This window comes from Schistocerca americana, chromosome 1, assembly GCF_021461395.2.
Source record: "Schistocerca americana isolate TAMUIC-IGC-003095 chromosome 1, iqSchAmer2.1, whole genome shotgun sequence".
NCBI lineage: Eukaryota > Metazoa > Arthropoda > Insecta > Orthoptera > Acrididae > Schistocerca > Schistocerca americana.
In genome coordinates this window covers 207,578,519-207,603,837 of record NC_060119.1, presented here as the reverse complement: position 1 = coordinate 207,603,837, position 25,319 = coordinate 207,578,519, and the positions used below count along the sequence as shown (strand labels likewise).

Here is a 25,319-nt window from a genome sequence, read left to right as displayed (position 1 = left end):
CTGGCAGCCTGTAGTACGCGGTTCCTCAATGTCTTGTGTGTCCTCAATGGTACTTCCTGGGGTGCCCATCGAACCACCCTCCTCCGTTTGTACCGGTCCCTTTTCCGTTGGAAACTCGGCTATGTATACTTCATTTATGAGTCTGCACGTCCTCTTACGTCGTCTCAAAACTATCCACCGTCGTGGCATCCGTTTCGCCACAGGTGCCTTTTACACCAGCCCGGTTGAGAGTCTGTATGCTGAAGCTGCTGAACTACCATTGCCCTACCGCCGTGACTTTCTTCTCAGCAAGTATGGATGCTGTTGGTCTGTCATGGGTGGCAGCCCATACTATGCCTATGATTCCTTCGATCGCCAGTATGGGATGCGTCCCTCTTTTCTGTTACTTACTGGAATCCGCTTTCGGCGCCTGTTAACTTCATACCACCTGCAACTTTCCCGGGTGGGTGTGAACCCTTCACCACCTTGCCTTCTTGAAGCGGCCCATGTTAACCTTGGCCTTCATTCGCTTCCTAAGGAGGCGAGCCTCGCTCTATCGCCTTCAGTTTCACGACCTTCGTATGGAACTTAGAGATATTATCTTTGTATACAATGATGGCTCTCGGACTTACTGTGGGATCGGGTGTGCCTTCGTCATTGGCACTCGTGTCTTTCGATATCGGGTTCCAGCACACTGCTCCTTATTTAGTGCCTGCTCAGTATTTAGTGCCGATCTCTTCGCACTGTACCAGGCCACGGAGTACGTCCAGCGACACAGCCTTTTCAATTGCGTCCTCTGCTCAGACTCACTCAGCACCCTTCAAAGTCTGTGCGCCCTGTACACCGCCCATCCCTTAGGCAGCGGGTCCAGGGAAACTGTCACTTGCCCATTCTTGGTGTAGCCAGTGCGGCGTTTTTGTGGGTTCCTGGTCATGTCGGTCGGCCAGGAAACGAGGCAGCTGACGCTGCAGCCAAGACTTCAATCCTTGTATCTCAGATCTCAGCCCAATAGTTCCTGTATTCCCTCTGTGATCTCTGTGTTGCCGTCTGTCAAGAGGTGGTGTCGCTTTGGCATCGGCAATGGCCCTCTCTTCACGTGAATACAGTATGGTACAACTTTAATTTGCAACTGGCAATACTATCTCAAGTATTGTTCCATGTTAAAACGGTTACAAAACCAAAAGAAACCGTCGACGCTCTAAAAAAATCTTACATGGTAGTGTAATCTACGGTAATGCCTGTACTGTAAAGTACATCTGTATCTTTGTGAGTGAAAGTTTAATAACTGCATATAGCTTTGCACTTACACTCAAATGACTTCTTCGTGCAGCAAGAATGCTTGTATGGAGCATTTGTGATCTCTGTCGGACTCGTATGTTATATGCTTGATCAGGAAACAGCTAAAGCTATTTAACTAAGTTTTCAAGTTTCGGAACAAATTCACTAGCTGTTTCTCCGGCGGACATCTTGCTGGATTTAATTATATTTCTAATGCCACGTCGTCCATTTCCGTTGTCTCCATCTAGTTTCATACAAAATAAATGCTTTCATACAAAGTAAATAATTGATCCAGATGACTGAGTTCTTTTCTTCTCTGCTCAAACCACAACCCCAAGACATCGTCTAGGATTTCACATTTATGATTGTTCAAAGCCTTGCATATTTTCAATTCTTTCGTATCGTCAATCGACCCTGTATGAATTACGAGAGTTCCCTAATTTTTCTCCACTCTTTTAACAGTTGCTACACCAAACCCTACCTCATTTGCAATATTCTGAAGAGACTGGCCCTTTATCTGACCTTACCAGTACTTTGTTTCTCTGCTAAAGAGAGCGTCACGTGTTTACGTTTAGGTGATGCCCAATTTAGATTTACTAAAAAAAAAAAAAAAAAAAAAAAAAAAAAAAAAAAAAAAAAAAGTTCAAATGACTCTGAGCACTATGCGACTTAACTTCTGAGGTCATCAGTCGCCTAGAACTTAGAACTAATTAAACGTAACTAACCTAAGGACATCACACACAGCCTGCCGGAGGCAGGAATCGAACCTGCGACCGTAGCGGCCGCTCGGCTCCAGACTGTAGCGCCTAGAACCGCACGGCCACTCCGGCCGGCAGATTTACTCACTTTAATATGTAAGAATATTGTCACTAATTTATAAAACGTGTATGCACACTAAAACACATTAAGAGTGTTGGAAGCAATTTATTTCATTGTAAAACAGATTCTAACCACTGCACCTGATATTTCATACTAAAATTGAACTACAGCACCTATCATCGATCACCTGCCTACTGAACCAGACGGCGAGTCACTGACAAATCCAAACGAACACCAGAAATGGAATGGACGGACTTATCGGTGAGTCAGACCATCAGAAATCGAATTAGCGAGGTTCTACTGTATTTTAAAACTGTGGAAAGGAAATTTATCTCTTTAATTACGGCTTGACTGTGTCACTTCTCAAAGTTGACACTTGCCAAAAGATGATCGAAAAAGCACGCTCTCCCTTAAATATTAGCCGCGTGTATCTTCCAGTTAACTAAAATGTAATATTCCTATACTATACAACAGTAAACATTTCCACGATACCGGCAAACATCTATATTCGTCATGCTATATAACCAGAATATCAGCTCAGTCAGGGGTCAGTCATTATGAAACGGATAACAGTAGCAGGGAAGAGTTCGTCCAGTATGTTTATCACTGCTGTGTTCTTATTGTTATAGGCAGTCTTCGTGCACCTCATCGGACGGCTACGATTATGATACAATCTTCAGTCGGTCAGCATTTTATTAGGACAGTGAAGGGCATATTTAATGAAGACAGGAATAATTGCAGGGTGTATACACGCCGTGACAACGGGGAAAGATCTGGGAATTTTTTCAACCGGAAAAAACCGCGCAATTTTTTAGAATTCCAGGAAGAACTGATACTCTAAAAAGAATTTTACATTTGCCAGCTACTGCAAAATAATACTGTAAAATAATACTGCAGCATTAAGACATAAGAGAGAAAAACTCCAACACATTACTTGAAGTAGCCAAGGAAAAATGTTTAACAACGAAACGCAATGCGCACACAAGCGTCCACCGGCAGCAAAACGTATCGAAGGCTTTATCATGAAGGCTATGCAATACTTCGCAACAGCAAACACTCTCTCTCTCTCTCTCTCTCTCTCTCTCTCTCTCTGTCAAATTTGTAGTGGAGAGTAGTATCAATGTGACCCGCATTTACGTTTTGTAATTTTGCTGCCGTTTACAGCTCCCCGTCAAATGGGGGGGGGGGGGGGGGGATACTGTTGCTGTAAGCTATCTGGTGATTTGAAAGACATTCACGTAATTACGGAAGACTAAATTATGTTATTTGTTTCAGTTTTTTGCATTTGTTTTATTTCCACATTGTTGGCAATCAAGCTTTGTAGAACAGTGAAGTTAACTTCTTTCGGTTTTCTAAAGAAATTTGGCTTTTAGTAATCTTTTCTGCAGTGGCAGCCAGTTTTTTGAAACGAAGTATTTCATTCCATCTATTAGCTAGTTCCAACTGTTCGCTGGATTTCAAGTATACTTTTTCGTCTTCTGACACGCCATATTATACCATAATAAAGAACGAAACTTGAGGTAATACAGTAATGGTACTCCACGAACGTTGGCTTTCCGAAAATCAAACTGAAGAGCTTTAACAGAATTTTACATATCTGCCTTCCGTGAAACAAAATGTTTTTCGATTAGAAGAAATGTTTCAACATTTGTTTTGTACCTCTGGACTCGACATTATTTCTTACTTGGTGGTGCTGCAGTTTGAAAATGTTATGAAAAGCTTATTCTTCTTAGATCATGTGTATACAAACAACTGGGTGCTTTCAAGAAATTTGTGTGCCTTCTTACTAGCTTTTTGCAGTGCTGTGTGCATGTTAAAGTAATTGAAGACGCTACATAACAGTGATGTAGAGTACAAATAAAAAAAATCTACCTTACAGTCACCAAATAGTAAAATATTAGTGCACTTTTGAGTTGTAGTCTAGTTTTGAAACAATTATTGTGTCAAAGACTACTTTCTGATTTTGCATTCCTTATTCGTGGATGTTTTTGGTCATGGAAAAAGGGACCGATGGCCTTTGTAGTCTGGTCCATTCAACCCCCACAAACCAACCAACCAAGAGGAAGCTTGAAGATGAAGAAATGCTTCAGGAATGTTCTGAGACTCAGTTTAATTGGACTCATATCTTCACTTGCAAGTTGTATTTTCCAGAAATCAGGTACAAATATTTCCTGAAGTTTATAAAGCGTTGCTCTAATTTTTTTTCTGTTCAGAAAAAATGTATGTGAAATTTTATGTGACTTAACTGCTAAGGTTATCAGTCCCTAAGCTTACACACTACTTAACCTAAATTATCCTAAGGACAAACACACACACCCATGCCCGAGGGAGGACTCGAACCTCCGCCGGGACCAGCCGCACAGTCCGTGACTGCAGCGCCCCAGACAGCTCGGCTGATCCCGCGCGGCTTTTTTTCTGTAACATGCAATAGTCGATACATATGTAGTAGGCCTCAGCTTAATCGCAGAATCAACTAAATTATGGAAAAATAACATTTTATTAGGAAAAAATTATAAAAATTAAAATGTAAGATGTGATATTTTTATCCTTGTCATATACATAATAGGTGGAAATTAAATAGGTCTAGTACCTCAGCCATCATGTCGACCATATCCGGTAAAAATTTGGTCTCCTTGAAATGTATAACATTGGATTAAATGGTACCTCAATTTAAGGAAGCATTTTGGGAAAAAAATTTCATAAATTTCTTTGTACACTTTAATAACCCTAAGCGGGTTCAAGAATATTCAAAATACATCTAATTCGTTTAGAAAGTGTGCTGCATTAGCTGATATTAACAAAAAATCTGTAAAACATGTACATTATAAACAGTGCCTAAAAGAAATAAGTTGATTTTTACATATTATTGAGCCGAAAAAGTACCCGGTATCCTTAACCTACATCACTGTATATTTGGTTTCAAAAATTCGATCCCGCCGCTGGGGACCTTTGCTTGCAATCGTTACAAGAAGGGTGCTGACACATGAGTTAAACATATAGGTCATACGTGTTATAATTTTTTTTTTATTTTTGCGACCTCAGACAATGTGCTTCCATTATTGCCATCGATTGTCACTCCCAACCGCCAGTTCAATATGGAACACACAAAATTCATGCCTCGAGACAATTATCCTACCGTGCGGTGCTTGCATTGCATAAGTTATATGAAAGTGATGGTATTCTATTTACTTAATGTTATCTGAATATCATTCGTAACACGCAGTGACCCGTAAACAAAATGCACTACGCCAGACAAGTTGTCTGTCAGCAGACACTGAAGCTACTCGTACAAAGCTGAGGAAAGTCGCTAGTTAATAGTGATGTATCTGACTTCACATTTAGCAGGATATAAGCAATTTTTATTTTAGAAGAGTATGAAACTGTCAGAAGACCATAGAAATGTTCGTAGTACCAGAAATATTGTTAATTTTGACGTGGAAAATAGAAAAAATATATTCCTGTGTATGAAGAAAGAAGGTATTGGTGTGACTAATTACATTCAAAGAAAAAAAATCACTAGCGTCAACCTTGCAAGAACTCTGAAATAATCTTTTCCGTACAGAGGGAAAAACCTTGTTGGTTTGCCGCTTTTTAAAACTTTTAGATAAAATGCTAAAGCTGTCTTCATCCCACAATCATTGGTCGTTGTGAAAGAAGTGACGAATAACAGAAGATAAATCCTAGAACCGACTGAGGGTCGAGTGTCACATACCAAGAGTATCGTGGCCTGGCACTTACCCGCCGAACTACTCCATTTCTACGGGGGACATTATAAAGTTTTAGTTGTCACATCGAAAAAATAAAGTAACACAATTAACCTTTTGCTTGTTGCAAAATACACGTCTGCAACTTCGTACAAACTCATTGGAATCTCTGCGCCAATACTGCGTTCATTGTTAAGAATAAACCTGATGCAAACATTGCACCTTGCATTCTTCCGCGTTTTCTGGAATCTCACGTGGAGCAGAAGCCAAGCTGTCTCGAGCACAGTCCAGTATAATTGGGTTACATTTTATGCTGTGCGTTAAGCGAACATGGACTGAGCAGTAATGCGGGCAACAGCTTTACCGACGCATTTAACTTAGACAGCACAGGCCAGCCCGCTGTTCCAACTAAATAAGCTGCAGTGACGCGAGCAGTGCTGTTCAGACGAAAAGAAAAGAGCAGAGAAACACTATACTTACAAATGTCATTTAATTTTTAAACAGAATAAAATAATTTTCGGCAAAATTCCAGCAACACCGCACGCTTCGTAGAGGACCAGATAGAAAGCATAACTTGCTGTCGTTCTTAGCTAATATAGTCTTGTCATCTAAAATTATACACAAGGTAATGCGTGCTGTATGCGACTCAAAAGCTTATTGCAGGGATTAGATATTCAAGCCACAGAAGGTATTTCTTACAGTCAGTCGTCAGATAATTCAGACCTCCTTCCATATCCGATTCCAAGAAATACATTACAGTGCCGGCCGAGGTGGCCGAGCGGTTCTAGGCGCTTCAGTCTGGAACCGCGGGACCGCTACGGTCGCAGGTTCGAATCCTGCCTCGGGGATGGATGTGTGTGATGTCCTTAGATTAGTTAGGTTTAGGTAGTTCTAAGTCTAGGGGACTGATGACCTCAGATGGTAAGTCCCATAGTGCTCAGAGCCATTTAAACCATTTTTTGCATTACAGTACTGGAACTGTACCCTGCTACATTGATTACGAGCAGATCAACAATAGAATCCACGAAGCCATCCAAGTACCGCATTTTCTCTTCTTTTATGGTGTGCTGTGTTTTCCGCCAGCATTCGGCAGTGACGTGTGACAGTGTCTCGTGCAGTACGTCTGGAGCTTAAATGTCTTGTTACTCTGGCGATAAATACCTCTGGCATCAGATCAGTTCTTTTGTGTTCACATTGCGATTTTTTACTGTAAACTTGTGAAAACTTTGAAAACACAGTTTCTCGCCACTTTTCAACGGTATTCCACGCCTGCGTTTCATTACGGAGCAGGAAGTAGCGTCAGCCATTTTCACACTACCTATCAAAGCGTGACAATCGGAACACAACAGTACAGAGACAGCGGCGGTACACGATTTTCTAAATAAAGACTACATTGCTAAAGTGTCCGCGGCTCGTGGTCTTGCGGTAGCGTTCTCGCTTCCCGCGCACGGGGTCCCGGGTTCGATTTCTCTGCCTCGAGATGACTGGGTGTTGTGTGTCTTTAATCATCATTTCGTCCTCATTCACTCTCAAGTCGCCGTAGGTTGGCGTTAAAGAACATTCGGAGCGGCGGCCGAACCGCCCCGCGAGGGGTCTCCCGGCCACCAATGTCATACGCTCATTATTATTATTATTATTATTATTCATTATAGCTAAAGTATGATAAAGAAAAATGCTGACGGCAATATATACATTAAAATATCTTAAAATTACAGTTACCGTAACATAGTAACAATATGACGTACATCAATAGGACCTAATTCCAAGAGCGGAACAACACCGGTGTACGTGTACTGAGGCTTCTGCCTTTGTTTGTTTAGTTTTATCCTTACCATGAACAAAGTGTAGTACGATAGAACGCGGGTGGCCACAACAAAATGGCGCAAACAGTTGATAAATTGGACTGTCGTTAAGATTATTCCTTTCCTGCAGCAGCGGAAATGCAGCAGCTGTATCACACCGATTCAGATTACATTTTTAGCCGTCTGGTGTGTCGTGACAGCTGTGTTGCCGTAAGCAAGTTTCTGCACGATTTTTCACTTTATCAGTGGGCTGCTTAATTTTGTTTTGGCTCTTCTAGCGGCTTCTTACCGTGACACGGGAATTTCAATGTATACAATGACTGCAGACGTTTACGTGCAAACAAACAAAAAACAAATATTTATGTAACTTTGTTTTTCCGAGGTGGCGAGTGTAACTTAATGATATGACTACCCCTGTGGTACGTTAAGTAAGATAATTTTATCTTTTCGGTTAAAAATGTAGTAGTGATATCAGAAAATCTTTCTCTATGTGATACGTAAATGAGTACCATAACACACAGCTTTAAAATCATTTCTCTCTCTTTCGTCAAATTAGCGGCTCCAGTTTTTCATAGCCTCATATGTTGCTAGGGTACTATAAATACAGTGCATCACAAAAGTATTCGACCACCCTCGTTCTTGAATTGTGAAGTTCTCTTCGAACATTTGAGGCCTATGAGAAGCAATTGCCGGTCCGTTCTCTAGTGTGAATATTGTCTGACAATGTACTACAAGCAGATGTCGCTGTATAATATAATTAACTACGTGCAATGTATATTTGCATTATAAGACACCACAACATGAAGTCACTTTATTATTCGGACACACGTCGTATAGGCGGCGGCGGTGCTAGCTGTAGACCGAGCAGGCTCATTCTGTGCTGCGTTTCCGAGTTGTTAACACGCATGGTTCATAGTACGATGGGGCGGAAGGAATCAATACGCCATTTGAAAAGAGACAACTTGTTATTTTGCATCACGCTAGAGGACGTTCCGAAAGACTGATTGCCGCGTTATTACAAATGGTTAAGAGTACTGTATGTGACATTACACGAAGATTCAACAGAGAAGGTAGAATTGAAGATAAACCAAAAACAGGGCGACCAAATAAGCTGAGTAGAAGAGAGGAAACCGGAGTAATAAGAAAAATTAAAACAAATCCAAGGTTGTCGGCGACGAACATTGCTGCGCGCAAGAATCTGGTCCCCGGCGAATCCGCCCGGCGGATTTGTGTCGAAGTCCGGTGAACCGACCGGTCTGTGGATGGTCTTTAGGCGGTTTTCCATCTGCATCGGCGAATGCGGTCTGGTTCCCCTTGTTCCGCCTCAGTTACACTATGTCGGCGATTGATGCGCAAACCAGTTCTCCACGTACGCGTACACCACCATTACTGTACCACGCAAACATCGGGGTTACGCTCGTCTGGTGTGAGACGTTCCCTGGGGGGTCCACCGGGGGCCGAACCGCACAATATCGCTGGATTCGGTGTGGGGCGGCGGAGGGGTGAATTGGACTGCGTTAGTTGTCGTGGGGTTGTGGACCACTGCGGCTGCGGCGGGGACGGAGCCTCTCCGTCGTTTCTAGGTCCGCGGTTAACATACAATACAAGCAGGAAGAAGCCTATAATAAATAGAGGGATAGAAAGAAACGACTGGACTTCGCGAAGCAGCACGTAAATATAAGTGTCAGTTGGTGGGACGAAGTAATTTTTGTCAAATGTCTAGTGCAGATATTCTCCTCAAACGGAAGACCTACGACGTGGAGAAAACCACGTGAAGAATTTCAATCGAAGCATCTGCAACCCACAGTTAAACAATTTGGTAGAGGGGTCATGTTTGGAGTTCCATCTCGTCATCTTGGGTAGGCGTATTAGCATTCATTGAAGGTACAATGAACAAGCATTAGTATCTGAACATCCTAAAAGAGACCTTACCGAAAAGTGCTACAAGTTTGGCTTTCGAGGACGTTCAAATTGTATCAAGACAAGATCCGAAGCATAAAGCGGATATTGTGAGACTATGGATGCTGTATAATTGCCCTAAAGTTTTGGATTCCTCTCCTCAGAGTCCAGACTTGAACCCAATAGAAAATCTTTGGAGTGAATTGAAGCGAAAAGTACGACAAACGCCAGTGACATCAAAACCAGCTTTAAAGGGACGAATACTGGAAGAATGGCGGCAAATAAGTCCTGATTATACGCTAAAGCTCGTTTACAGCATCCTTAAACGCATGGAACAAGTGATTAAGCAAAAAGGACTGCACACAAGGTATTAAAATAAACAGGGTTGTGATTGTTATACTTGCCGCCCGAATATTATTTATGTTTAAGTTTGCAGATAAGAAAATGCTGTTCTTTTATTTATTTCATAGTCCTATACCATTTTGTGCCGAGACTACTCCTGTAATATGTGATGCTTGTATATAATGAAGTAAAACATAACACTGGTGTCCGAATACTTTTGTGAGCCGCTGTACGTGTCCAGAGCGCACTAGTCGGGAGCTTGGCATTAGATGGCCGGCTCTGCTCCTATGAAATGACCGAACGGCACATGAAACAATTTACTACGTCTCGTGACTACTTGAATACTACGTAAATAAAAACAGCCATAATTCCCCCGATACTCCAGTCAACCAAGGAAAATAAGGAGAAAAAATTTCGTGTAATTGCAAGTTTTTATATCGTGGTAAGACAGTTTTTTTCATGATTTAACCGGAAAACTGCGACTTCTAGCAAATTAGTTTCCCCACAAAATTAAACAACATTAAATTTCGTACAGCAAGGATCCTATTCATTTTTTCTCGATAACTAATAGTATCCGCGTTTGAGGATGGAGAATTCACAAAGTGTTCAAAATTGTTTCGTTGGTATAAAATGTATGTTTATTGTTAAACGAAGTGGTTCAAGAATACGTATTAAATTGTGTACCACAACTAAGTGCACTAGAGCTGTAATAAATTGTGTTCCAGGGTTGTAGCTGGCGGAAGGAGGTAGTGGAGGGTAGATGCGTCAGAAAAGGCAGGTCGCCAGATTGTGGTCAAGCACCTCATTCCTTTGTAGGACTGCGAACTGGAGAGTGAGCTGGCGATCCCCTACTCTCTCTACCGCACTACGTGATACGAAGCAACTGCAGGGTCTCTCTCAAAGTTATACCAACCGTTCGACAACGTGCCGTATGTCACTGGTGATGCGTTGTACAGACATGCCCGGGAAGTGTTTATTCTCTACAAAGTGCAATAAAACTATATGGAAAGCAGATAAATTAGTTGCATCACAAGAAATGCATATGGGCATATCCTACATAAATACCTATCTGCACATTATTCTACAATGCAAGACTGAGACTTACTCTTAAGATGCCTCACACGCTAAGCTCGCCAAACGTGGTGTCCGTCGTGGTTGTTACACGCTCTAAAACGATCAGCTACATCTCACGGAACGTATACCTCATCGTGATCTCTCCAGCAGCAATTGGTAGTACCTGATACGCAAATCACACAGTTTCATTACGCAAGTGGACGCATAAAATAGCTGCGTTAGCTCTGTTAGCGACTGTCGATGAAAAGTGGAGGAAACGTGGACTACTCGTCTTTGGCGTGAACACCGAATAATGCTGTACAACAGTGTGATATACATAATAGCAGAAATTATGCATTAATTCATTTGAATTGCTCATTAGCGAAGGGTAATAACGCTTCTGAAATTGAAAATACAGGTTTTGACGGTTTCCTTTTTTCGAGACATAGATGTATCAATCGTAATTACAATGTAGCGCCGTCATTGCCTTGCTGCTTAAGGGTATAAGAAATCTTCTTTGGGATAACGTTCCTAGAAGTAGTAAAAAGTAAACTTATGGGAAACGGAGGAAGATGATTAAAACATTCCTAATCCATAATTAATACCCCCTTCACAGTGTTCATAATCATCTTCAAGTCGTCTTTTGTCTCCTGGCTTGTTGTTTCACTAATGTCTAGGTTACATTGCTGCATACCTTAGTTTGAGCCGATCTAAAGTCAACATTGCACGCACTGTGCGGGAACCAACATGCAGCCATAAGACATTTGTCTTGTGGACAGGGATGGATTTCGCCATGCAAGTAAGGCCAGAGTTCGGACTTTTTATGGAGTAGTTACCCTTGGTCAGCCTTGTTCAAGGGTGCCATTAACATTTCTCGTTTCTCGAAACGGTTGTGACACATTCAACGTTACGTGCGCTTAACCGGCTCCAAGGCGTCCGCAAGATTCTTCGCAACAAAACATCGCTCAAATGGAGCATTTGTGGTATTAAACTTCACCAAGAGAGACTAGGCGCTTCTCATAAAGCTCCAATCACGAGTGAGATATAGTTAGATTAAAATAGTACTTCCCATAATTTTTTAATCACGAGAGGATTCGAAAGAAAGCACGCCGGTGACGGGGTCATTAGAGACTTTTGATTGGGAAATGGTTTAGAGGAAATCGACCCTGCCCTTTTCAAAAGGACCATTCCAGAATCAACCGCAAGCAATACGGGAAACTATGAGAAGTCTAAATTTGGATAGCCAGAAGGGAACTTGTCCTACTATCCTCGCGAATACGAGTCCTGTGCCTTAACCTCTTGCATCACCTCACCCAGTGCTTCCATATTCCAAGCTGAAAGTCTTTTCTTACACATGTATACCGCAACTCAAGTTTGCGGAGAACTCTTGAGGGTTACAATTTTTAGTGATTGTTCGCTTTTTCTCTAATGACCTCTCGATTGTGCTTTCAGAAATTGAAGCGCCAAGTCCATGAGACATGGCCAAATTATTCAGGTGGTATAGAGCTAATCTTGGTAGGTAAAGATGGAAGTTCGATCACTGCTGTGACACGTTGTTTTAATTTGCTATGAAGGCTTGGCTTAGTAGTCACCCGACGCCAGAGAACACTGCGCTCTTGTGTGTAATCCGGTTCAAATGTGCTGCTGGGGAAGGGGAAAAGTCTCGAAACAGATAGCATATCAACTAGTTCTGTGGCAAGTGCAGCTGTATTGCCACGCCACGCTGTGTTTGCCTTAGCGTCGACTCAGAACGTTCTAGAGTGTGTACTGTTCAATCCACATACACGCACGGATAGCTTGTCAAGCTGACTTGTTACTTGTGACGATAAAAGTAGAGGTTTTCTTATAAGCTGCTTTTAATCAAGTGACTTCGTATACTTTTTTCGCTGGCAAAACTTTTTAAGACCTTTTCATATAGGTCATGTTGTCCCTCGCAATACCATTCCTCCAGGACCCCCTGAAAACGAATGTGCATTGGCTCGGGACATTTGCAAATGGTGAGTCCTACACATCTAAATTCGATTCTGTTTCACAACTAAAATTGTCAGGTATTTACTGCAGAACTGGCCTCGCCGTTCATAAAACACGTTCCCTTCCATGCGCAAGAATTCATTGCTATACGTGTTTGAATTCATTAATCTTCCGTTGCTGGTTTCCTTTAAATTAAAAAAAAAAAGTATCGAGGTTTTCAAGCATTACCGAGTACCAGTGAAAGTGTTTTAGTTGTGTAAATCAGAAATAATTCATAACAGGCAGAAGTGTTATAGATGATTACGGGTGCATTTTAGTAAAAGTTTAATTTAAAATGTTTACAATGGATAAGCACAGAGTGTTGTGATTTCCGTAGTACATTCATAACATCAGACACGAAGCGAACAGCTTTTTACTAATGCAATTTTACATGGTTGGTTTATTGACGAGGCTGCCACGCCACAAATTCGTCAAATTGGTGTTGGCAGCACTTGTACCTCGTTGTACCAAGCGTAATTGTGATGCCACCGTCCAGTTCAGTATGCTGGAGCAGTGTCTTTTTAAAACTATCTTGCTTCAGGTACTCTTCAGACGTGTTAGTAAGCAATAGCTGTGGCTGCTTTAAAGTGGGAGCGGAAAGTCGCGGCTCTTGAAATAAAGCAGAACAGTCTGTATGTAACAGTATAAAAATTACTTTGGGTGTGAAACAGTAGGAACGGTCATCTCACGGTGTGTTACGGGCGGGGAAGATACAAATACACAGTCGCAGGATATATTATACTGTGGCTGTTCACAACCATAGGAAATTCGGAGATCCGACAGGCTGAGTATGATAGATTTTTGATCATGGTAAGGTAAGGTCGGATAAAGCAAAGGTGGCGCAGGATTCCGACGTGTCCTTTTCAAAAGAACGAACCCAGCATCCGTTTTAAGCAATATCAGGAAACCACGGAAATTCGACCTATGGGATGGCCATACAGTGATTCGAAACCAAGTTCTCCAACTCGCTCGGTTGTAGCCCTAAGGCGTAAGCTGCGGGTAATGGAGGGCAACCATAGCACACGCGGATGCACAATTTTTATAGCTCTTATAGTGACTAGATACTTGTTGTTAACTACGGATAGTTTGAGGCCGCTACAACAGAGAGGACTGGAATCGCTGCGCCTGTTAAAGCTATTCAGAGGGGAAATCGTGTTGTTTCTGTTATTTTTACTGTGATGTTATGAGCCATACGATAAATAAATAATAAATAAATTAGTTAGTCGAGAGAAAAGCAGCAGTATAAGGGGGTACGATCTTCACCCAGGGCAGAAACCGTGCGAATTACTTTGGAAAGATAGTAGGATATGGAAGGTTGCTACAGAGTGCAGAATAAAAATCCATCTCTTTCGTCAAGGGCATCGAGGAGACGAGAACATATAGTCTTTTTGTGATACTAGCAAGTACTGAAACAGCTAATCTCATTCGATTGTCTGGAAAGTAGCCACCATTAAGGAGCTGCCAAATATCACAGATTGGAAAAGGTAGAAAGCTGTGTATATTGCGCTCGCGAACGCAAAAAAAAATCGTAATTGGGAACTGGAATGACAAACGTATTTCGTAATTGTAATAATATAATAATAATCAAAAGTATAACATTCATCCCACCCGCCTATAGTTATGAAGTTGTAGATTTCCTAAAAGATTAAGCGAGAAAAAGTCATATGTGTTATCTCTCTTAATGTCCTACAGTTTGACAACAGACATATCTGTGGCATGGAATAAATAACTTAAATTGTGCAGTGCTGTAACAGTCCGTCGCATTACAGGGTTCTTCTGTCGCTGCTCGGCATAACAACTAATATTTATGAATAAAAATGTGACGTCCTTGATAGTGATTAACTAATTAATACCAAACAGTGTAACAATATCCAGCACTGAAACGACACAAATTTATCAGCTAGTCACACGAACATAGTTCCCTCACCTCTTGTACAAATCAGACGAGAGTACCCGCTTCCTTATAATTATAACAATATTATTGTACTCGTACTCTCTCTCTCTCTCTCTCTCTCTCTCTCTCTCTCTCTTTCTCTCTCTCGAAGTATGTTCTTAGATTAGATATCATCGTGTATTAAGAAATGGTTCAAATGGCTCTGAACACTATGGGACTTAACATCTGAAGGTCATCAGTCCCCTAGACTTAGAACTACTTAAACCTAACTAACCTAAGGACGTCACACACATCCATGCCCGAGGCAGGATTCGAACCTGCTACGTAACGGTCGCGTGGTTCAACACTGAAGCGCCTAGAACCACTCGCCCACACCGGCCGGCCATGTATTAAAATAGATCTTTTTACAGGATGTATGATACCGTGCCATCGTGTGATTTCAGCGTCATTTCCAAAATAGACCAAATCATTTTTTATGATTGTAGTAGTTTTATTAGTATATGAGAGATTACGGAAAGATATTTCCATGTAATACATAGTTCAAACCGCTTTTAAATGAAATAATTCTGCTTTCGGCTGTTAAAACATTGTTGTAACAGCCAAAAGGGGAATGATTTCATTTGAAAATTTCACGAAGGCTGTGGACACATTTGTCGTAAAACTTATTAGTTCAAACTGTGTGTGTGTGTTTTCCACGTTTCATTCATATATTGTTTATGCGTTGAGATTTGGTCTCTCCAATATTGTGCAACAGTATTGGAAATCTGCTCTACATTGTCAGGCTCCTGTATGTACTGCATTTCGTTGTCTGCATTCAGTTAGCATTCACTTTGTTATAATAGTATAGGGGAAAAAAGATGTAACTAGATATCGCTTATCGGAACTAATCTCAGAAACATGCCTACTGCAGGTTGTACTCACCATGCGGGTACCAACAGGATCTTCGTTATTACCCTCTAGTAGCGAACTTCTGAATGCTCAGACCAGAGGATCCTGTCTGTATTACAAGCCTAAAATGGCCAGTTATTTGCGAAAAATGCTCACGGTATTGACGAGCTTCGTGCGTGCACTTCTTTGGCCTTGTGATCCCTGTAAATGAAATAGCTGGAGGTTATCATTAAGTGAAGGGAATGAGCGACGCAAGCGCCTATAAATAAACGCGTGTGTAACAGAAGCCAGTAGTTGTGAATGAGAAGTACTTTTCGTATATGATATGAGACTATGATATGATAAGAAAGGAAAATGAGAGAACCAAACGGTGAAAATTTACAAGCAAACTCAAAATCAGGATACGGAGAGAGGGCAATTTTAATAACAAACAGTGTAAGGTAGTGACAATAAAATTGCAACAACAGGAACTAAATAAGGATTTTGCTTCTTATTTTGTGTAAACAGTATAGCAGGAAAAATACATAACATTTGCATGTGATTTTGGGATATATATGATGCGAAATTTAGAACGGTAGCCGGCTTTCTCCTCCAATATGAAAGTATTTTGTTGACACCCACGTACATTAGGAGAAATGATCATCGTAGGTTTCGAACGGCAGGCATATTTTTTTGGTTTAACTAAGGCGTTTGACTGTGTTGATCACAACATATTGCTCCAGAAGTTGGACCTTTACGGAAAACGGGGAGTAGCTCACCGTTGGTTCACCTCTTATTTTAGCAACACACAGCAAAAGGTCATTATTCACAGTGTTGAGAATGGCTATGATGCGGGGGTCTGAATGGGGCACGGTCAGGTGGGGGGGGGGGGGGGGGGATGCCCCAGGGATCAGTGTTGGGGCCACTCCTTATTTATATAAATGATATGCCCTCTAGTTTTATAGGTAACTCTAAAATATTTCTGTTTGCTGATGACACTACCTTGGTAGTAAAGAATGTTGTGTGTAACATAGGCTCAGTTTCAATTACAGTTTCTAACACACAGTTCAACAAAACCTGACGTTTTAATTTCACATAATGGGCATATGATCAGTGAAACTGAACAGTTCAGACTTGTAGGTGTTCAGATAGACAGTAAACTGTTGTGGAAAGCCGATGTAGCACCTTGTTCAAAGACTTAATGCTGCCATTTTTACTATTCATACGGTATCTGAAGTGAGTGATCGTTCGACAAGAAAATTGGTCTACTTCGCATATTTTCATTCGCTTATGTCGTATGGTATTATATTTTGGGGTAACTCTTCCCATTCTACGAGGTGCATTCAAGTTCTAAGGCGTCCGATATTTTTTGTCCAGACTGGAAAGAGATAGAAACATGTGCATTGTTTTAAAATGAGGCCGCGTTCATTGTCAATACGTCCCGGAGATGGCAGCACCGTACGGCAGATGGAATTTTACCGCCAGCGGCGAGAATGAGAATTGTTTTAAATACTTTAAATGCGTTTTCCTTACTTGAACAGCGTGCAATCATTCGTTTTCTGAATTTGCGTGGTGTGAAACCAATTGAAATTCATCGACAGTTGAAGGAGACATGTGGTTATGGATGTGTCGAAAGTGCGTCGTGGGTGCGACAGTTTAATGATGCAGAACAATGTGTGACAACAAACCGAAACAACCTCGGGCTCGCACAAGCCGGTCTGACGACATGATCGAGAAAGTGGAGAGAATTGTTTTGGGGGATCGCCGAATGACTGTTTGAACAGATCGCCTCCAGAGTTGGCATTTCTGTGGGTTCTGTGCACACAATCCTGCAAGACGACCTGAAAATGCGAAAAGTGTCATCCAGGTGGGTGCCACGAATGCTGACGGACGACCACATGGCTGCCCGTGTGGCATGTTGCCAAGCAATGTTGACGCGCAACGACAGCATGAATGGGACTTTCTTTTCGTCGGTTGTGACAATGGATGAGACGTGGATGCCATTTTTCAATCCAGAAACAAAGCGCCAGTCAGCTCAATGGAAGCACACAGATTCACCGCCACCAAAAAAATTTCGGCTGACCGCCAGTGCTGAAAGAATGATGGTGTCCATGTTCTGGGACAGCGAGGGCGTAATCCTTACCCATTGCGTTCCAAAGGGCACTACGGTAACAGGTGCATCCTACGAAAATGTTTTGAAGAACAAATTCCTTCCTGCACAGCAACAACAACGTCCGGGAAGGGCTGCGTGTGTGCTGTTTCACCAAGACAACGCACCCGCACATCGAGCTCACGTTACGCAACAGTTTCTTCGTGATAACAACTTTGAAGTGATTCCTCATGCTCCCTACTCACCTGACCTGGCTCCTAGTGACTTTTGGCTTTTTCTAACAATGAAAGACACTCTCTGTGGCTGCACATTCACCAGCCGTGCTGCTATTACCTCAGCGATTTTCCAGTGGTCAAAAGAGACTCCTTTGAAGCCTTCGCCGCTGCCATGGAATCATGGCGTCAGCATTGTGAAAAATGTGTACGTCTGCAGGGCGATTACGTCGAGAAGTAACGCCAGTTTCATCGAGTTCGGGTGAGTAGTTATTAGAAAAAAAATCGGAGGCCTTAGAACTTGAATGCACCTCGTAAAAGGATATTTTTGGCTCAGAAACGGGTGGTTCGGGCAGTAAGTTCACGAACCTCTTGTCGACTTCTGTTCACTAGTCTGGTTGTTTTGACATTGGCCTCTCAATATATACAGGGTGAGTCAGGAGGAAACGTACATGCTTTGAGAGGTGATAGTATTAGTGATTCTGAACAAAAAACGTGATATGGACGTATGCCATATTCCGAATTGTTTCCGAGGTAGAACACATTTAAATCACTTTTGTGCGTTTTTCTTGAATATCTCGAAAACCGCACCCTCCAGTGAAAACGTGTCGCAGTACAAAATTAAACTATATTAAATTTCCTATAAAAAGGTCCTATTCATTTTTTCTTTAGAACTAATGGTTTGTGCGAAGTGAGCGCGAGAAAGTTGAAAAGCTCGCTCGACGCGCGTGAGCTGTAGCTTACACGTAGTTTTTGTAGGCCAGGTATTTTCCCGACTTGATAGACCACAAGTGTCCCGTATCAAACTGTTCGTCTCAGCTTGCTACCACAATATGCTTCCTCAAATTGGCCTACAAAAAACACGTATGCCACAGCGCATGCACGTCGAGCGAGTTTTTCAACATTCTCGCGCTCTCTTCGCACAGATCTTTAGTTCTAGAGGGGAAAAATTAATAGGACCCTTTTTGCCGGAAATTTAATGTAGTTTTAATTTTTTACTGCGACACGTTTTCGCTGAAGGGTGCAGTTTTCGAGTTATTCAAGAAAAACGTAAAAAAGTGATATTAAATGTGTTCTATCTCAGAAACCATTCGGAATAGGGCATACGTCCATACGAAGTTTTCTGTTCAGAATCACTAATACTATCCTCCCCCCCCCCCCCCCCCAAAAAAAAAAGTATGTACCTTTCCTCCTGAATCACCCTGTATATTCCTTACTGCCATTTCTTGTTAACAATATTAGCTTATTCCCAAGAATAAGCAACTTTCACTCAGTTAATACTCGGCAGAAGTCAAACCTGCATTTGGATCGGACTTGATTAACTATTGCGCAGAAAAGTGTGCAGTATACTGCTGCAGCCATTTTTCAATAAGCTACCACTAGAATTCAAAAACATTAGCAGTAATCCACGCGCTTTCAAATCGAAACTGAACAGTTTCTTCGTGGGTCACTCCTATTCTGTTGGAGTTCCTTGAAAAATTAAGCTGATTCTTGTTGTATTGTTGATTGCGTTTACTTAAACTTATGGACTGACTTCTTTCGGGCTCATATACATATTGTTTTTATCTGCTATTACTTTAATGCTGTATTTCTTGTGCTGACACGTTCCATGACCTTGGATATTTGCTCCTCAATTTGGTCCTACGGAACTTGACGTGTAAATAAATAAATAAATAAATAATAAAGTAAGCTAAATCAGACCTCGCACAGAAAGATTTACACTGAGATGACAAAAGTCATGGGATAGCGACTTGCACATGTACAGATGGTAGTATCGCGTCCACAAGGTATAAAAAGGGCAGTGCACTGGTGGAGCTGTCATTTGTACGTGGGTGATTCATGACAAAAGGTTTCCGACGTGATTACGGCTGCACGAAGGGAAAAAACAGACTTTGAACGCGGAATGGTAGTTGGAGCTAGACGCATGGGACATTCAGTTTTGGAAATCGTTAGGGAATTGAGTATACTAAGATCCACAGTGTCAACAGTGTGCCGAGAATACTAAATTTCACACATTACATCTCAGCTCGTACAACGCGGTGGCTGACGGACTTCACTTGAACAACCGAGATCAGCGGCGTTTGCGTAGTGTGCCAGTGCCATCAGCCACCCAACACGACGTGAAATGACCGCAGAATCAGTGTGGGACTTACAACGAACGTATCGATTAGGACAGTGCAGCGAAATTTGGCGTTACTGGGCTATGACAGCAGATGATCGACGCGAGTGCCTTTACTAACTTCACGACATCGCCTGCAACGCTCTCTTTGGGCTCGTGACCGTGGCGCAGACACCACGAAGCCACGGACCCAAATTGTCAACAAGGCACTGTGCAAGTTGATCATAGCTCCGTAACGGTGTGGGCTGCATGTACATGGAATAGCTTGAGTCATCTGGTTGAACTGAACCGATCATTGACTGGAAATGGTTATGATCGGCTGCCTTGGAGACCATTTGGAGCCATTCATGTACTTCTTTTCCTCCAACAACTATAGAATTTTTGTGGATGATAATGCGCCGTGTAATCGGGCCACAGTTGTTCGCGATTGGTTTATAGTTATTCGCACCAGCAACACTTTCGCAATTAAGGACGGCTATAGTGGAAGCACGGCCCAGTATTTCTATAGGGGACTTCCTACGAAGTGGTGAACCCATACCACGTCGAGTTGCTGTTCTACTCTGGGTAAAAGGAAGCCAACACGATCTTAGAAGGCGTCCCCCGACTTCGTCACTTCATTGTACATGCTGACTAGAAGAATAGTCTCAACACCCTGTTTATCGATGTAAGTCGTAGGACTGCTGATATTTTTAAAAATACCGGGAATCCGATATACCAATATTTTAAAAAAGTTATCGGCCGCGATGTATCGAAAAAATTGATATATCGTAGGAAAAAATATCGCCGGCCAAAAAAGAAAAAAAAGCTGCACATCGTATATATACTGCCAGTTTTTGAGCTGTATATCGAAGTAGGCCTACTTATTTATTAATAGATTTTGTATACAATATCACAAGCAGCAGCCTGCATGTCCCCCTCAGAGCAAGAACTGAAAGGAATACGATGCACGTTCATGCGTGACGATAACCACTTCGCTAACAGTGGTAACCACATGTAAGTGGAACAATGAAAGGTGTCCGATGGGTCACTCGTTCGGTTTCGTCACATAGCGGCTTTGTCTGGAACACTTCATGTCGACTTTCCTTTTTTTGTAAACGCCAGCGAACTAGCAGTCGTAGTGTCAAAATCAAAATTTTGTGGTGAAGTTAAACGTTACAGTTTGTGTTGGTAGCTCCGATTATATCAGCATTTGCCCTCACTCGTCTCCACCCACCGCGAAGAGTCTTGTCATTAAGATGTTTGTTCGTCAGTTTCGCAACTGTTTTTGAAGAATGCTAATGTGAAAAAATAGCTCACTAGTTGTGCGAAAATAGTTTTTTAAAGCGACTAGTGTGCTATTTATTCACTTGGGATATCTTTGTTATTCCGTTCGCAAACACCCCACCAGTGCAATCGGACGACTTTTTTGTGCTACCTATACTTCCTTCACACAGTCAAAGAGAGAGACTGGATGTGGCGAAAGCTCAAAAAGCAGTAAGATTCCTTCACACAGTGAAAGTAAAAATATGTTCTTCTGGAATTTCAAAAGAACAATTTCATATATTTACTGAAAATTGCGAAAAAAAATATAAACTAAAAATATTGGCACTCGATATTCCTATTTCGATGTCGACATTTTTTGGAAAAAATTATTTGGCCACCAAATTCGCCCGACATACACTCCTGGAAATGGAAAAAAGAACACATTGACACCGGTGTGTCAGACCCACCATACTTGCTCCGGACACTGCGAGAGGGCTGTACAAGCAATGATCACACGCACGGCACAGCGGACACACCAGGAACCGCGGTGTTGGCCGTCGAATGGCGCTAGCTGCGCAGCATTTGTGCGCCGCCGCCGTCAGTGTCAGCCAGTTTGCCGTGGCATACGGAGCTCCATCGCAGTCTTTAACACTGGTAGCATGCCGCGACAGCGTGGACGTGAACCGTATGTGCAGTTGACGGACTTTGAGCGAGGGCGTATAGTGGGCATGCGGGAGGCCGGGTGGACGTACCGCCGAATTGCTCAACACGTGGGGCGTGAGGTCTCCACAGTACATCGATGTTGTCGCCAGTGGTCGGCGGAAGGTGCACGTGCCCGTCGACCTGGGACCGGACCGCAGCGACGCACGGATGCACGCCAAGACCGTAGGATCCTACGCAGTGCCGTAGGGGACCGCACCGCCACTTCCCAGCAAATTAGGGACACTGTTGCTCCTGGGGTATCGGCGAGGACCATTCGCAACCGTCTCCATGAAGCTGGGCTACGGTCCCGCACACCGTTAGGCCGTCTTCCGCTCACGCCCCAACATCGTTCAGCCCGCCTCCAGTGGTGTCGCGACAGGCGTGAATGGAGGGACGAATGGAGACGTGTCGTCTTCAGCGATGAGAGTCGCTTCTGCCTTGGTGCCAATGATGGTCGTATGCGTGTTTGGCGCCGTGCAGGTGAGCGCCACAATCAGGACTGCATACGACCGAGGCACACAGGGCCAACACCCGGTATCATGGTGTGGGGAGCGATCTCCTACACTGGCCGTACACCACTGGTGATCGTCGAGGGGACACTGAATAGTGCACGGTACATCCAAACCGTCATCGAACCCATCGTTCTACCATTCCTAGACCGGCAAGGGAACTTGCTGTTCCAACAGGACAATGCACGTCCGCATGTATCCCGTGCCACCCAACGTGCTCTAGAAGGTGTAAGTCAACTACCCTGGCCAGCAAGATCTCCGGATCTGTCCCCCATTGAGCATGTTTGGGATTGGATGAAGCGTCGTCTCACGCGGTCTGCACGTCCAGCACGAACGCTGGTCCAACTGAGGCGCCAGGTGGAAATGGCATGGCAAGCCGTTCCACAGGACTACATCCAGCATCTCTACGATCGTCTCCATGGGAGAATAGCAGCCTGCATTGCTGCGAAAGGTGGATATACAGGGCGTTTCAAAAAGAAAGAGCAGATTTCAAACATTTATTTCTCAAAAACTACAAATGATAGAAACACAATTCCAACGGTCCTTCACTCAATATGAGTACCAAATGTTACACAACAAATATCAAAACTGTACCTCAATATGAGCACCATTTGTTACACGACAAATATCAAACCGGTATCTCATTTCTTGCCACACACGACGCAACTGGTCTTTAGTTACCGAATTCACGGCCGCAACAATTCGATGTCGTACCTCTTGAAGAGTAGCGGGCATAGGTGGGACATAAACACAGTCCTTTATGTACCCCCACAAATAAAAATCGCAGGGAGTAAGGTCTGGTGACCTGGGAGGCCACAGACGATGACATTGATCTTGTGCTCCTGCTCTTCCAATCCACCGTCCTGGAATGGTGTTATTTAGGTACCGTCGTACAGGTTCAGAGAAGTGTGGTGGGGCGCCATCTTGCATGAAGATGAAGTGATTTGAATCTTCCTGAAGTTGAGGAAATAGCCAGTTTTCTAACATGTCCAGGTAAATGGTTCCTGTGATAGTTTTCTCCATGAAAAAGATAGGTCCATAAACTTTGTTTACCGAAATTGCACAAAAGACGTTAACCTTTGGTGAGTCTCTTTCATGTTGAATAACGTCCCTCGGAGTTTCACTCGCCCAAATTCGTACGTTATGCCGATTAACTTTACCAGAAATGTGAAACGTTGATTCATCTGAAAAAATTAATCGTTCGGCAAAATTGTCCTCTTCCATGTCCTGTAGAATTGCAGTTGAAAATTCGAACCTTTTGTTGTGGTCGTCAGGACGCAATGCTTGCAATAACTGCAGTTTGTACGGCTTCATGTGCAGACGCTTACTCAGAACGCGCCATACCGTTGTTTTAGACATGTTTAGTTCGTGACTTGCCCGTGTCGTGGATTTTCTAGGGCTCCTTTCGTAAGCTGCACGGACACGCTCGACATTTTCATCCGATGTGCGTGGACGACCCGTGCTTTTTCGCTTGCAGATGCAACCATCTTCTACGAATCTGTGATGCCACTCATAAATTTGCTTATGACGAGGCGGCTGTTTGTTGAATTGACGGCGGAATGCACGTTGCACACCAACAATGGACTCTAACTTTGCAAATTGCAGCACACAAAATGATCGTTCCTGTGGTGTCGTCGCCATTTTCCTACAAACAAACGCCAGCGCCACTGCGGATTTGCATGGAACTTCTGCGCGGACCATTGAAAAACTTTGAACCTTTCTCTGACAAGAAACGTTTGAATTGTGTTTCTATCATTTGTAGTTTTTGAGAAATAAATGTTTGAAATCTGCTCTTTCTTTTTGAAACGCCCTGTACACTGTACTAGTGCCGACATTGTGCATGCTCTGTTGCCTGTGTCTATGTGCCTGTGGTTCTGTCAGCGTGATCATGTGATGTATCTGACCCCAGGAATGTGTCAATAAAGTTTCCCCTTCCTGGGACAATGAATTCACGGTGTTCTTATTTCAATTTCCAGGAGTGTACTTTTTCAGCAAGCCCTAGTAAGTCTGACAGCAGAGGCAACATGTGTCTCAATTTATGACTTGAACGATAACCCCACGAAGATTTCGAAGACAAACACTAGTCATAACACATTAGTATGTGTAATGGCTCCTGTCCAAGTTACCGGTTATGCGAACAAGAAGTCATTGTTTTTAATACTCAGTGGCATCTCACGCCATGTTCCGGAACCGTTCTCCTAGGAGCCTCTTCAGTCGGATACGCCCGTGTGATGCTGTAAGTAGAAAAGTTTGTCTGACAGAGACGACGTGATGCTACATCTGTGCCTAAAGCTACCAGGTGCGACACTGTCGGCGCACGCTTGTCTGTGCCTCGTCAAAGAACGCGGCTAGAGTGGTTGCCTTGGTGACAGTCCTTCGTGCTCCAGGTGTCTGTCGTCGCACTGTGTTGTAGCTAATAAGCGCGGCGGTACGATCTACACGGCCGAAGGAACTGTGTCCTCTCGGGTGCTAGTCGTGTTGGGCCGTTGAAATGTTGCATGGCGACTGAGTGTGGCCCTCCTAAACCCATAGATGCCAAATTTATAAGACACTCTTGGGATACCGACCAACGCAAGCAGCAATATGGCGCAACGATGAACTGCAGCATCGATAGGCCACGATCCTGTCGCTATCTGTGACTACATTTGCTGGTAGACCTACACGTAGCATTACACATTCTTCTCACAACTAACCGACATTCTAGTTTGCGAATGTGAAACCCCGCAGTGTAACCTTGGCCTTATATAGATTATAGATTACTGCACTCTTGCGTACTTC

At 43.0% G+C, this 25,319-nt stretch overlaps 2 protein-coding genes across 5 annotated transcripts in view; one reads left to right on the top strand and one right to left on the bottom strand.

Annotated features, from left to right (window-relative positions):
- The window catches only part of LOC124594613 (double-stranded RNA-specific editase 1-like), a 143,546-nt gene that overhangs the window by 61,076 nt on the left and 57,151 nt on the right, over positions 1 to 25,319 (top strand). The window contains exon 1 of one of the 3 annotated variants that reach the window (XM_047133086.1): positions 12,588 to 12,873. The exons of the other annotated variants lie outside the window; for them this stretch is intronic. Within the exon in view, the coding sequence (XP_046989042.1) occupies positions 12,798 to 12,873 (76 nt within the window). The 5' untranslated portion in view covers positions 12,588 to 12,797. Of the gene's footprint in view, positions 1 to 12,587; positions 12,874 to 25,319 lie in introns of those variants that run through there. 3 annotated transcript variants of the gene reach the window in all.
- Positions 1 to 25,319, bottom strand: part of LOC124594864 (tyrosyl-DNA phosphodiesterase 2-like) — a 155,951-nt gene that overhangs the window by 120,462 nt on the left and 10,170 nt on the right. For both annotated transcript variants that reach the window (XM_047133613.1, XM_047133936.1), the window contains exon 3: positions 15,702 to 15,869. Coding sequence is in view for 1 of the 2 variants with exons in the window: in XM_047133936.1 (XP_046989892.1) it covers positions 15,702 to 15,704 (3 nt within the window). In the remaining variant the exon portion in view is untranslated. The remainder of the gene's footprint in view (positions 1 to 15,701; positions 15,870 to 25,319) is intronic.